General features: G+C 38.8%; 1 protein-coding gene across 1 annotated transcript in view; it reads left to right on the top strand.

Annotated features, from left to right (window-relative positions):
• Positions 1–13,721, top strand: part of LOC140226669 (uncharacterized) — a 157,379-nt gene that overhangs the window by 32,225 nt on the left and 111,433 nt on the right. The window contains exons 4-5 of the mRNA XM_072307109.1: positions 5,350–6,919; positions 10,816–10,995. Of these exons, the coding sequence (XP_072163210.1) occupies positions 5,350–6,919; positions 10,816–10,995 (1,750 nt within the window). The remainder of the gene's footprint in view (positions 1–5,349; positions 6,920–10,815; positions 10,996–13,721) is intronic.

Raw genomic sequence — 13,721 nt, 5'->3', positions numbered from 1 at the left:
AAAAGTTAATAAAATGCTGTCACCCCACCCCCTACGCAAAATATTGCTTTTTTCGAAAAATATACATTCGAAGAGTACAAGAAAAAAAGTTCAGCACCAAGAGTCAACCGATGTCATGAGTATACATGTTATATGGGTGCCACTTAAAATGACCATTAATTGTGGGAGAAATGTCATAATTTGTCCATGCGGTTCTGCCTCTCCACTGCTCCGACTGTATTGTAGCATTCCTTCAGGCAAATGCGCTGCAGCTTGGCAACACGAGTTGTGTGGCTTCCCACGAGTCTCTGTGTTCCAATGCGAGTGGAAAACGGAAAACGCCGAAGGACGTAATCTTCCGCAGCATCCGTAACTGTCGCAAATATCCGTAAACGGACAAAAGTGTTGATATACGTTAACTTGCGATTACTTTCGGATACTTACGGTGGACGTAAACGAACGCAAACGGACGGGAGGTAAAAATATTTGCGGATGGTCTGCGTCCAGGCTACGGATAGTTACGTTCAGTTACGGATGATTACGTTTGGTTACGGTTACTTGTGTAAGTCTGCATCCGTAGAATCTCTCTGCGAAATTTTGAACATTTCAAACTTTCGCAGGTTTGGCGCCGTCATGTTACGTTTCTTTACAAATGAGTTACGGACAGTTACGTCTACATACGTCCCTGCGGATGCCTGCGTCCACGCTGCGTCCCCCTGCGTTCACTCATCCGTATCTATCCGCGGCGGACGTAACCCATCACAAAGCACTGTGTGACTGGGGCATCACGACCTTGCGTCTCTGTCCTTTCTTCCGGCCTTGCTTTTGACCTTGCGTCTCCATCCTTTCTTCCGTCCTCACTCCGTCCTTGCATTCCGATGATATCTCCTTATACTGCTCCGTCTGCACTTCTATCTCTAAGCTATCCCTGCTGTCCAAGCAAGCTCTGGAATGAAAAACGTGTTTTGCGGCCTTGAATTGTTTATTGTGGTTTCACTCTCGGCCTTCCGGCGTGGTCCGGCAGCGTGCGACCTTCGTCATACGTCGCTCAAGTCGTTGCTGTAATGTGCGACCCTGAGTTAGTATTACCAAGGACACCCGATCAGCCACACAAACTAGACTTGAATTAGCCGCTGACCTTATCAAGGTAAACCCACCGTTATGAATACTGCTGTTATCACTAAATCATGTTCATTAAAGGAGAGCACAGGGTCTGCGAGTCTAAGGTAGAGATTGCGATTTGGAATTCAGCCAAGAGAGTCTGTTTTGAATTGTAACATTGCGAGTTGAGATTCTGATTTGTGGCACTGCGAGATTGGATTTCGACAATAAACTCGTTGTCATGTCCGGAAGAGATTGTGTCCTTTCTACTTTATACTCTCTGTAATTCTCTCAACTGACTGTTCGACTGAACTGCATGCTGTGTGTGTGTGCCATGCTTTGCAGTTCATCTAGACACAAACTGATAACGAATGTTCCGGGTTAATTCCCTGCATTCACATCAGAAACAAAGGAATTATTCCCCGACTTTCGTTACAATATACTCGTAACGCAACAAAAAACAATATGAGTGAAACAAGAACCATTCAGTATCTAGCTGCTTGAAGCCTTGAAAGATCGAACAAAGAAAAAGTGATTATCAGGGAAACCAAATGATGCAAAGGAAAAGACAAAAAAAAAATCGGCCGTAATCTGGCAGAACTGCGTATCTCCTTTAACCCATAATGCCAGAAATCGGGTTTAAAGATTCAATGTTACACCTTTCTAAACTGGGATACGATGAGTTGCATTTTTCTTCTTTTCTTGGTAACAATTGGCCTAGATAATTTATTTCCAGCAAAAAAAAAAATGACAATTTGATCTTTTTAAGGAGTAATAATTACCATTTAACAGAAAACTTACGCAGTTCTGCCAGATTAATCGTCGCCAAATTTTTGCGATCGTAATCTGGCAGAACTGCGTATCTCTGCTCACGTGCCCGGGTTGATCAGCCAGAACTGCGTAAGTCTTTGGCCATGGGGGGGGGGGGGTTTCAGGCAGAACTACGTATCTCTTTTCGTCGTTAACCACGTGCTTATCAGCCAGAACTACGTATCTCAGTCTATTTTCTGCGGATTGTCTATCGGATTTTACCATCCATCCCCCTTACTATTCAGCGGATGCAGTGTCAAAACAATGAATATTTTAGATCGAGTAATTTTTTTTTGAAATATTTGTTCACATTGTATAAAGTCATCATTATTTACTCACATTCAATTTCATTTTATCCTTTCATTCGTATGCGGAAAATAACTTGCTTTCCCCAAAATATTGCCCGTCTGTGTTCATGTTTTAGTCTTATTTAGCGGCACGAGAAGTACCGCTACATCAAAAGCCTGGCTGCTTCTTGGATCATTGTCGATCTCATGAAGCATTGCATTTGGATTAAGAAAAATATCAGACTAGATGTTAAGCTGTATGCTCATCAAGACTACAGGTACTACATTGTAGACCGTCTAGACTAAGGTTAAGTCTATTCAAGCCTAACGATACACTAGACATCTAGAGACTAGTAGAGCGGTAAAGGGATCTGCATACGATAGGCCTACTGGTCTCATCATTCCTATTCTATGCCCAAAGTAAGAGTATGCCTAGACCCTTTTGGCTGAAGGCCTAAACTCTATTTAAACTAAAGAATACTAAGAGCTAGACCTGACGAAAAGTTTATTTACAGCTTTATTAGAAATATAAAATAGACCCTAGGTCTCGTTTGTGCCGACTGTACTAGCCACCCTTACAGTACTACAGTACTACTACTAGGGTAGTAGTGTTCTACTCTCTACGCAGGCCTAAAACATACTAGGGCCTACTACTAGAACTCTCGAACTCTTTCTACTCGATCGCCTAGGTATAGACTCTATGTAACATCCAGACATCCATTTTGGGGCGTCATTAACAGACTAATATCAATGAAAATTAGTTTCTAGTCTAGACTCAAGATCTATATCCAAGTAGGGGCTAAATCTAGAGCTAGAGTGTCTATTGGGATCTAGTACTTTGTAGTAGCAGTACTAATGTTATAGTAGATCTAAGAACAACGTAAAGCCTAATCTGCCTATCTAATGGCTAACGTTTAGTCTATAAAATCTAGGAAACCTATACAAAAGGGGCCTAGCCTATAGTGTCTAGTAGATCACACTCACAGATCTAGACCTTAGTTTCAGATCTATTTCTAGGGCTAAATGGTTATAATTTAGCTTTTAACCTGTAGATTCTAGATTCTTCATATTACAGCCTTAAAGAATGTCTATGCCGAATCAAATCTAAAAAAACTAGAAAACTGACTAAAGACAGAATAACCGGCGATTCGGCCCAAGTTAAGTAACGGTAGTAATGTACAACTCTACCGCGTACCGGGAGTACCGGTACGGTACCGGTATCAAAAAGTAAACTAAAAGTGTTAGTATTGGCCGATTTCTGACGTCTTTAGGATTGAATCGAAAATGCCATCGTTATGGACAGTATCCTAGATATTCATTAAACTTTTCTAGATCAATCCCATAGATCCAAGCCAACTAAACGCTTATTACAATGAAAAACAAAGTGAGAAGCTATGGATTACAGATATTGTTGTTCGCGTGACCTGCCGCACAGTACATTGATTTCACGTACAAACTTGTACATTAACAATGGACAAGTGCTGCAGCACTAAAGTAGACCCTAGGCCTAAAGTTGACTGGAGAGTTTTGTCAGACAAGATGCAAACTATAACGTTTGTTATATCTAGAAATTCTCTAGGCTTAAATATCCCTAGATTGTAGCAAAACTTAATAGTAAGGCATACCGCATATTGACCAGTTTTGAAGCCTGCCAGTCTATGAAGGGAAAGAAAGTGGCAATTTCCCCCAAGAGTTGAGGGTCATTGCTTTTGGATCCATTGCTTTAGCGTGACTGTCGTCGTACGTGTAATGTGTACGTACTACCTAGCTCTGTGTCTAGCTAGCTGAGCTTGCTAGAAAACAACGCGCAGCGCGTTCGTCACTATCAAGGCCGCGCACGCGCGTGTTAAGATATACCATGTCCGTGCGGGATCAGGAACACCTTGGTCCAAGCGTTGTCGTAAGTCGACTTACGCAGTTCTGCCTGATTAACATCGGAAAATTCATTTCGTATCTCGCCTTACGCAGTTCTGCCAGATTAATCGCCCTCTCTCCTCAGGAATTTTGCCAAAATTACTTTCTAAAAACAACTTTCTGTACCGAATCACAACTTATTTTTTTGGCCCACTTGAAAGAGCATGCGAAAAAACACACAAAACACTCAAAACCTGAAAATCGACCAAAATCGACTTCGGGAGTTCTGCCAGATTAGGGCCGAAATAGTAGAAGACAAAGAAAAAAAAAAAGAGTATGAAACGTATAGTGCGCTTGATTTCAAGAAAAAATCAAGCGTAACTTTTTGTATATTGAGCGTAACTTTGCGACTGATAGAAATCAAGCGTCAGTTCAAGAACTAAAATCAAGAGAGGATCTCGTGTAATGAAACACTTATAGAATAGTGCTCTAGTATGCGGATATGCAAATTTTATCTTTTTGATTGTCGAACTATTTATTGCAACGGTAACACCATTTTAAATGGAAACCATGTACACCACTGGATCGATTCTAAAGGGATCGTATAGTATTGGTTGAGACCTAATTTCAGGTTTCTGACATTTTTTTTTTTTTTGGGGGGGGGGGAGGGGGTTAGATAATGGGAAACCTCATATGAAATGTGAAAGAGGATGTAATTCCATGAGGAATTCAACGTTTATTTGATTAAAATGGCTTTGAAATGGCTGAGATATCCAAAAAAGACCGATTCCAATAAAGTGTGGGACCCACATTTTATTACGATCGCTTTGTTTTACTTTTTTTTCCTAATGTTTCAGTCATTCCAAACCCGATTTTCATCACATAAACTTTGAATTTCTCTTAAAACCGTATGTTTTTTACCATTCCATAAGTGTTTTCATGGTATCTCGCAAAATGTTAAAAGCCCAATTCTCATATACCGTCCCTTAAAACATTTGGGTTGAAATTTGGCACATATGCCCAACCGGATTTTAAAATGAGCAAAACCTTTCTGTCGTTGATATACGACAAATACTGTCATGGTGACAGTATTTTTTTTTTTCAATAAAAACATAAACAATACTTCGGGTGAACTTACTACTTCAGTTTTAGGTGGAGTTTTTAATCGCATTCGGTGATAGTTCTATAGATTTAATATAAAATGATTTAGCTCTCATTTGTGTACCTCAAACAAGTGATGATGTCAATTATGAAAATGCATTTCTAAATCAGTTGACATTAATTAATTTAATATATATTTCTAAACAGCATTAGGCAGTGTTTCAGAGGGAAAACCGAAAGACCTTACAAAGGACGAAGTTCTGCAAGTAAAGAAAGAGCTGCGAAGGTTTTATCAGTCCAAGTACAGCAACGCACGCATTTCTCCTCATCTCGGATCGTCGATGAGCCTAGATGACATACATCCAAATCTTGCGATGTTCTCTGAAGGTATGGCAGGTAACAAAACAAACATGAACTACGATGATTTCATCGAACACTTGGAGGACATTTGCGCGAATAGAGAATCAAACAATCGCATTGCACTATTCGGAGAAGCTGGCATTGGCAAGACAACTTTTCTTGCTAAGTTAACGCTGGACTGGGCTTCGGGAAGGTGTTTAGAGGCTATTGATCTCCTTTTCCTAATTCCTTTTAGGGAAATCGAGGAAAACACATTGTTTGGAGATAATATCATGGGCAAGATATCTAATGAAGTGAAATTTGATGCGACAAGAGTAGAAAAGCACATTCGAAAGAACCCAAGAAAAGTGCTGATTCTGTTTGATGGTCTTGACGAGTACGGAAAGGATATCAGCGACAAACTTTCAAATAATGATACAATTGCTGTGATCAGAGGCGAGAGATTCAAAACTTCCCCAGTTGTTGTCACCACTAGACCATGGAGAGCTAAGGAAATAACATCCAACAAGGAAGTAGAAAAGCGGTATAGATTTGTTGAAGTTGGGGGCTTCAATGAGAAGGATGTGATTTCTTGCATTTCAAAATTCTTCCCCAACAACAAGGAGGCCAGAGACGGTCTCATCGGGTTGATGACAAACGAAGACAGTCTCGTAGCACAGAATATGAAACCTTACCCCATTTACTGCAGCATGCTCTGTTACATCTGGCAAGATAAAAGTAGCCGCTCGGTGATTCAAGGACTGGAAACATTCGCTCAACTCTTCGAAGAATTGATTCACCATCTAAAGGTTCAGTATGCCGGAAAGGAAAAAATCAAGAAGAAACAGGCAGAAAAGTTGAAGCAAGGCGAAGACTGTTTACAGCAGTTCAGCAAAGATGCGCTGTATTGCCTTCTTAAGAACAATCTTGTGTTTAGAAAAGATGACCTTGAGACAAGTGAAGATGCTCTGAAAACCGTATGTGAAGTCGGAGTGCTCACAAGAGAGAAGTGGTTTGTTTGCAGAAGAGAAAACAACAGGAGAAGGACGGAGACTGTAGTCGAATACCGAATTCCCCACAAGTTATTCATGGAGTTTCTGGCAGGGTCGCATCTGGCATTGCTGTACGAAAGCAACAGGGAAGAGTTTAACCGAATAAAAAGCGAGGTGATAGCGGACTACAGATCGTTTGAATACCTATTGTACTTTACCGTGGCACAGAATAAGGAAGTGGGAAAGGCTGTCATTGGTTCCTTGTGCCCGATGTATGGTGGATGTCTTACCCAATACCATTTCCTTGATTTCCTTGTTAACGTTGCATTTGAATGCCACAAAAAGGAAGTGCTCGAGCCTATCATTCCTCTCCTCGAACAGATGTCGTCACTACAGATTACTAGGGGACACACAGGTCGTGGATGGATCTTCGTATACAAGACATGTCGCCACTTTGTAAGTACACTTCTCCTTTCGTATAGATCACTGCATTATTTTTTTAATCAACATCACTGACGCCCCCCCCCCCCAAAAAAAAAAAAAAAAAAATCCTTGCTGCATGTGACTATCTCTGTGCAACTAAAAGATTTGTTTCTCAGAAGAATCGTGCCTGTGTGAAAGTATTGTAAAACTCTTTTTTTGAAGGGCAATGTTCTTCACGTCGGGTAGCGTGGACTTTTGTAGGCGAGTGTTACTGTATGAGAACAGTAAACACAGTGATTAATGTGAAGTCGACACAGAGGAAAATCCAGTACAGCCAGGATTATTTGATTTGTCGTATGAAGAAGTACACAGTAGGAGAACAGTAGATATGATAACTACAGTGATGATTTGATACAAGCACTTTAGCCTTAGGTAATACCTCTTCATTTTTTTGATAACAAATTTTATTGTTACACGATAATCTTATATTGTACATTTCCAGGAAGGGACCGCCTTAGGTAGCTGTGTGCCTAGGTGAATTTGGATATCATCAGGATATTCATAGTTGTGGCATTCAAACGGTCATACCTACAGTAATGTTTATATAAAATGCACAACTTTTTAAACCCTGACGCCCTCTTTTACATGCGTTACCTCCAGTCATGACATTTTCTAGTCATATTTGTATGTCAGATGGTTCCATAATTCACATTTTATCATACGTAAACAATTACTGCACATAAATATGTATATACATATATATATATATATATATATATATATATATATATATATGTATATACATATATATATATATATATATGTATTTATATATATATGTATTTTTTATTATTATTGTCATTAGTATTTTATAAATGTCGTTGTTATTATTATTATTATCATTATTATTATTATTCATGTTATCTATTCGACCACGTAAAGAATATAAGATACATAATCATAAACTTACAAACATGAAACAATAACCAGAATAAACATTTCAAAGGAATACATTGTAATGTACACGTTACACAAAATTGAAATCGAATAAATGGAGACAACACAAGGTCAGGGCACACACAAGTAAAGACATTTACTATGTGACCATACATCACAAAACCAACAAAAAATCGCACCCCCTTGATTTTACGTGAGGACGCCAAAAAAAAAAGAAAAAAAAGAAAAAAAAGTGAAATGGATCAACCGAGTCAATTTTGAGTTTTTTTTTTTTATTTTCTGAAAGAGCTATCCTTCTTTGACATTATTCTTCAGTTTCGTATTATAACATGAATGGGAAAGTGTGTTGTCGGTAGCTTTTCTACAACCCTTCTTTAGGGGAGAGTAGAAGGATCATGCATGTCCTAGAGGTCCCTTTTCATTTTTTGAAATCCTTTACACACTCTGCACTTTCAAGTCTAATAACGTTTGAAAGGATAGTGTTTCTACTTTTAAAGTTTGCATTGATCATGGACAGAATTTGTAATTAATAGCACATGCTCAATTTCAGCTTAATCTTATTACCCCGTTATTGTTGTTACCCCGGTGGTTTACATCCTGTGTTTTTCCCTTTAATCGCACAGCTAGCAGCTTGGAAAAGATTAAGCGCTTGTATAGACCCTGTACTTCAGAGTATCTATTCTCAGTTAACACCTTGTTTAGAGTGTGTGCTTTCTTTCCAGTATTTAGGTAGGTTAGGGGAGTCCATTTGAATTAAATTAAACATCATTTTACATCTTAGAGTCTGCTCTTCCAGAATCTGCTTTTAACTAACTAGAAATGTCGCTATGGCGTCTGGTATACCTCTGCCATAATGCATGATTCTCGCAAAAGGATTATGGTACAATGTCTTCACAATGTGTGATGACAGTTTCACATTACTAGCAAAATATTGAAATGACAGGTTTGTCAGATTAAATGTCTTGAACGTTCTCTTTCCTTGAAATTAGGTTTGCTATAATTGTCTAAGAGTGCAGATACATGTTTGTGGGGAATCGAGAATTTTTACTTGACTTTTTACCGCCGCTTCATGTTTGTGCACTTAGTAATTTTCAAGGTAAGATGAAAAAGAGTAGTTACAGTATAAAATACAATTTTTGTTTTGCATTTTAGCCTGGTCTTTAACTCTATACCTTTGACCTTTAACCTCCTGGCATGAAATTTCCCTGAAAATCTCCATTAGGTAATACGTGTATATATTAAGTTTTGAAAATAATCCTGCAAGCACTGCATAAACTAGCATATGAGAGAAATAGTGAAATTTTGAGGAGTTGACCTTGATCTTTGACCCCTGACTATTAACCCATGATCCTAAATTCCTTAGATAATCCCTGCCAGTCAGTACATGCGTATGTACCAAGTTCCATGAAGATAAATGGAACCATTTGCGAGAAAAGTAAAATTGTAAGATTTCACTTGACCTTTGACCATTTGACCTTGGACCTTATGACATGAAACTCTCCGTGGAGAATCTCTACGCAGTAGTACATGTCTACACTAAGTTCCAAGAAAATACCTGCGGGTATTGCATAGATATGGGGGAAATTGTAACATTTTTAGCATTTGAACTTGACGGTTTGACCTTTAACCACTTGCCAATTTCACTAAACAAAAAACAGTGTACTAATTGCCCAATCATACATCATCCCTGGACCAAGTTTGATGAAAGTTGGTTCATCCAGTTTTGAGTTATCACGTACAGAGATAAATTGTAGGATTCGAAATTGATCTTTGACGTTTGACCTCTGTCCGATTTTACTTAAAACAAAGCTAATCAAGTAATTGTCCCATCATAGATCATCCTCGGACAAAACTTGGTGAGATTTGCTCGATCAAGTCTTGGGTTATCGCGTAAACGGATACAATTTCATGATTTGACCTTGACTTTTGACCGTTGACCTTCGGCCAATTTTATCCCAAAACCTAATCAAGTATTTGCCCTATCATACTTTATACTTGGACCAAGTGTGGTAAAATTCCAGTCAATATTACTCAAATTATCGCGTAAACGATTGCGGACGGACAACCCGAAAACATAATGTCTCCGGCACCACTTCGCGGCGGAGGCATAAAAATCCATGCATGGCGACATTTGTTGGTTTTGTGGTGCAGGGTAATAAATATGTATGTGTATATGTATATATATATATATATATATATATATATACATATATATATATATATATAATATATATATGACCGTGCACCTCAAAACGAACATAAAGTCGCACACACTGATTTTGCGTGAGGACTGAAAATAAGTGAAATGGGTCAACCTAGCCGAACTTGACTTTTTCATATTTTCTGAAAGAGCAGGTCTTCTTTTACATTATGCTAAAATTCGGTACCATAAAACGGGCAGGAAAGTGTGTTTTTTAGCAGTTTATCTGGAACATTTTTGGTAGAATAGTGTGATTAGGTGTGTCTTAAGAATCCCTTTTTCATTTCTGAAAAACCTTGTCCACACTCTTAACTTTCAACTCTAATAGCTTTTGAAAGGATAGTGCTACTGCTTTGAAAGTTGGCATTAATTATGGACAGAATGTGTTAATGAGGCATGCTTAATTTCAGTTTAATCTGATAATCCCTTCATTGTTGTTACTCTGGTGGGTTACTTCTTTTTTTTTTTTGTCCCATTCATCGCACAGCCAGCACGGTTTTGTAAAGATTAACCGCTTGAATAGACACTGCACTTCAGAGACTCTTTTCTCAGTTCACGCTTTTCCTGAGTTTGTGCTTACTTTCCAATATTTAGATAGGTTAGGAGAGTCCATTTGATTTGAGTTATACATCATTTTAAAGCTTAAAGTCTGCTCTTTCAGAATAAAGTCTTAACTAAAAAATCATGTCTGGCGACTTTTTGTTTGTTTTGAGGTGCATTGTCACATATGCACGTTTACTTAGCGCAGTCTACTTTTTTACTTCAATTAAAGGCATCAAATCATTCAGATGACTCTGGTGAAACGAGCATGGATGAAAGTGTCCAATCTGTCTCTCTAGCTGCTGGTCGAGGCATTAACTTCCCCTCCAACCTCACATCACTGGAAATGGAAAATGCCATGCTGGATGATGACTTCTTCACAGCAATGTTTTTCTTTGCCCCACAATCACAGGTTAGATATTTTTTCCATAATGAATATCTTACTTGATTTATCATTCATTTCTTCTCTTGCCCATGTCAGAGTCAATCCTGTGTTATGTCAATACTTGGTAAATTTGAGTGTGTTGCATGTGAAATACGTATAAAATGATAATGTAATAATTGTTTCCGTAAAAGCGATATAAATGCTATTGATCGAGGGTAAAAGGAGAATGCAATTGAACTTACAATCCCTGCGGTACACAGAATTGATTTCAAAGGGAGGTTTTGAAACTGGATGATATCGACTAGGACCCTGTGAGGAAGCGGAACTACAAGACCCTGGGAGGGGGGATTCTTTTTAATTGTATCACTGACTGCGTCAACCCGCACCAAAGCAACCACTCACTTTACGCAGTGATCCGGAAATCCGGAAGGTGTCTTTGACCATTGCCAACTTTTCTTAATGTTCATTGTCAACCCTAGAACTCTCACTTCACTGATCTTGAAATAGACCTGATATTCAACAACAAAAGCAGACGGCAGCCTACTTATAGTTGCGACATGCCAAACCTTATACCCATAGACTTGAATCTGAGTCACCTGACCGAACTTGTGAAGAAGGGCATAATATCCTTGGTGTAATTGGTAATCTAATGTTGTTATATGTCAAGATCAATCATACTACACAGCTAATCGGCAGGGAAGGGTTCAATGACATACGCTCCGCCGACATTTGCTCCGCCGACATTTGCTTCGAAAATGCGACATTATCCGACAATTGCTCTGCCCAAAGTTGATCCGAAAATACATTGATGTAATGATTTTCACTCTTTATGAATCTTGTGTGAAACTATTGATCTGGTACTGACATGTTAATGTTACTTAGAAATCATTTTGCACAATTATTGTTGTCTTAATTAATCAATGCTGCGAAAGAGATGACATTGGAATACATTCGATTTATTAGGCCTAACCATCTCTTCATTCAAATATTTCATTTGATGTAGAAACCGAAAAGCAGTGGTAAACATTGCTACTTGTTCAAATAGGCCCTAATCATAAGGCCAAGGGCACGACACTGCACGCTGGTGTTAAGATTATAATTGGCAAAATTGTGTATCTTGGTTCCATGTCGGGTTCACACTTTTCTTGCAATTGGAGGGGGAGGAGTGGTTAGGTGGGATAAAATGACCAGAGAGCTGGGTGTGACATGGTTTGTCGAGTTAGCCAACAACAGAAAGCTACGAAAGTCTATAGTTCTCACTATATAGCTACAGTCAGGCCTATAACTATTACAAAAATAATAAGATATGTAATTTCTACATTTTATACACAGTGGCTCTAGACATCTTCATTTTCTTATAGTATTTTTTATTAATCCTCTATCTAGATTTGTCACAATCTGTTGATATACTAAGAATGCTTTGGAAGCTTGTCACATGTTCAGCATAACTAATTAGACTCTGAAGTAGAATCTGTACCAAAACAATCTCGACGCATGAGACAGCGCTAGCGCTGCCACACGGCACCTTCCCTATACAGTCTAAAATGGCTTGTGCCGAAAGGGTGGGTTGGGTGGTGGCGCGTCGCGTTAATGGGAACACCGCCCTTCGTCCAAAGTCCCCCCCCCCCGGTTTTGCCGAAAGGGTGCGTTGGGAGCGTTGGGGCGCGCCGCGTTGACTGGAACCCCACCCTTCGTCCAAACCCCCCCCCCCCCCCCGTTTTGCCTAAAGGGTGCGTTGGTACTATTTCTCATGTAATATTAAAAGACGAATTTTGAATTTATATTTAACCTTCAAACAACCATTTCAAAGAGGCTATCGTCCGGATCGGTTTACACTCTATTACCACTTGGTCTACAGCCAGTTGGTCTAATATACTGTTTAATATCAGTTGGTCTAATAACCAGTTGGTCTAGTCATCATTTCGTCCAATTACTGTTTGGTCTAATTGCTATTTGGTTTAATTACTATTTGGTCTACAGTCAATTCGTCTAACAATAGCCATTTGGTCTATTTTTGGTCTATTATAAGTTGGTCTAATTCCATTTCGTCTAATCATCAAATGGTCTAAAATAAAACCAAATTTGTCCAATATAAATTTGGTGTACACATCACTAAAAAGCCCCCCCCCCCAAAAAAAAAAAAATAGCCCAGTTGATTGGACCAAATGGTACCTGATTAGACCAGGAGGCTGGCTATTAGACCAAATGACGATAGGATCAATGGTTTAATTATTAGACTAAATGGGTGCAGACTAGATGATGATAGACAGAGGCTAGACCAACTGGGCAATCGATCAAAATTAATAATGTGTACATCAAATTTATATTGGACAAATTTGGTTTTTTATTAGACCTTTTGATGATTAGACGAAATGGAATTAGACCAACTCATAATAGACCAAATCGGTATTTGATGATATAAATTGATGTTAGACCAAAAATAGACCAAATGGCTATTATTAGACGAATTGACTGTAGACCAAATAGTAATTAAACCAAATAACAATTAGACAAAACAGTAATTGGACGAAATGATGACTAGACCAACTGGTTATTAGACCAACTGATATTAAACAGTCTATTAGACCAACTGGCTGTAGACCAAGTGGTAATAGAGTGTAAACCGATCCGGACGATAGCCTCTTTGAAATGGTTGTTTGAAGGTTAAATATAAATTCAAAACTCGTCTTTTAATATTACATGAGAAAAAGTGCCAACGCACCCTTACGGCAAAACCGGGGGGGGGGGGGCTT

This window comes from Diadema setosum, chromosome 3 (assembly GCF_964275005.1).
Source record: "Diadema setosum chromosome 3, eeDiaSeto1, whole genome shotgun sequence".
NCBI classification, from domain to species: Eukaryota; Metazoa; Echinodermata; class Echinoidea; order Diadematoida; family Diadematidae; genus Diadema; species Diadema setosum.
This window is presented reverse-complemented; position numbering and strand designations above follow the sequence as displayed.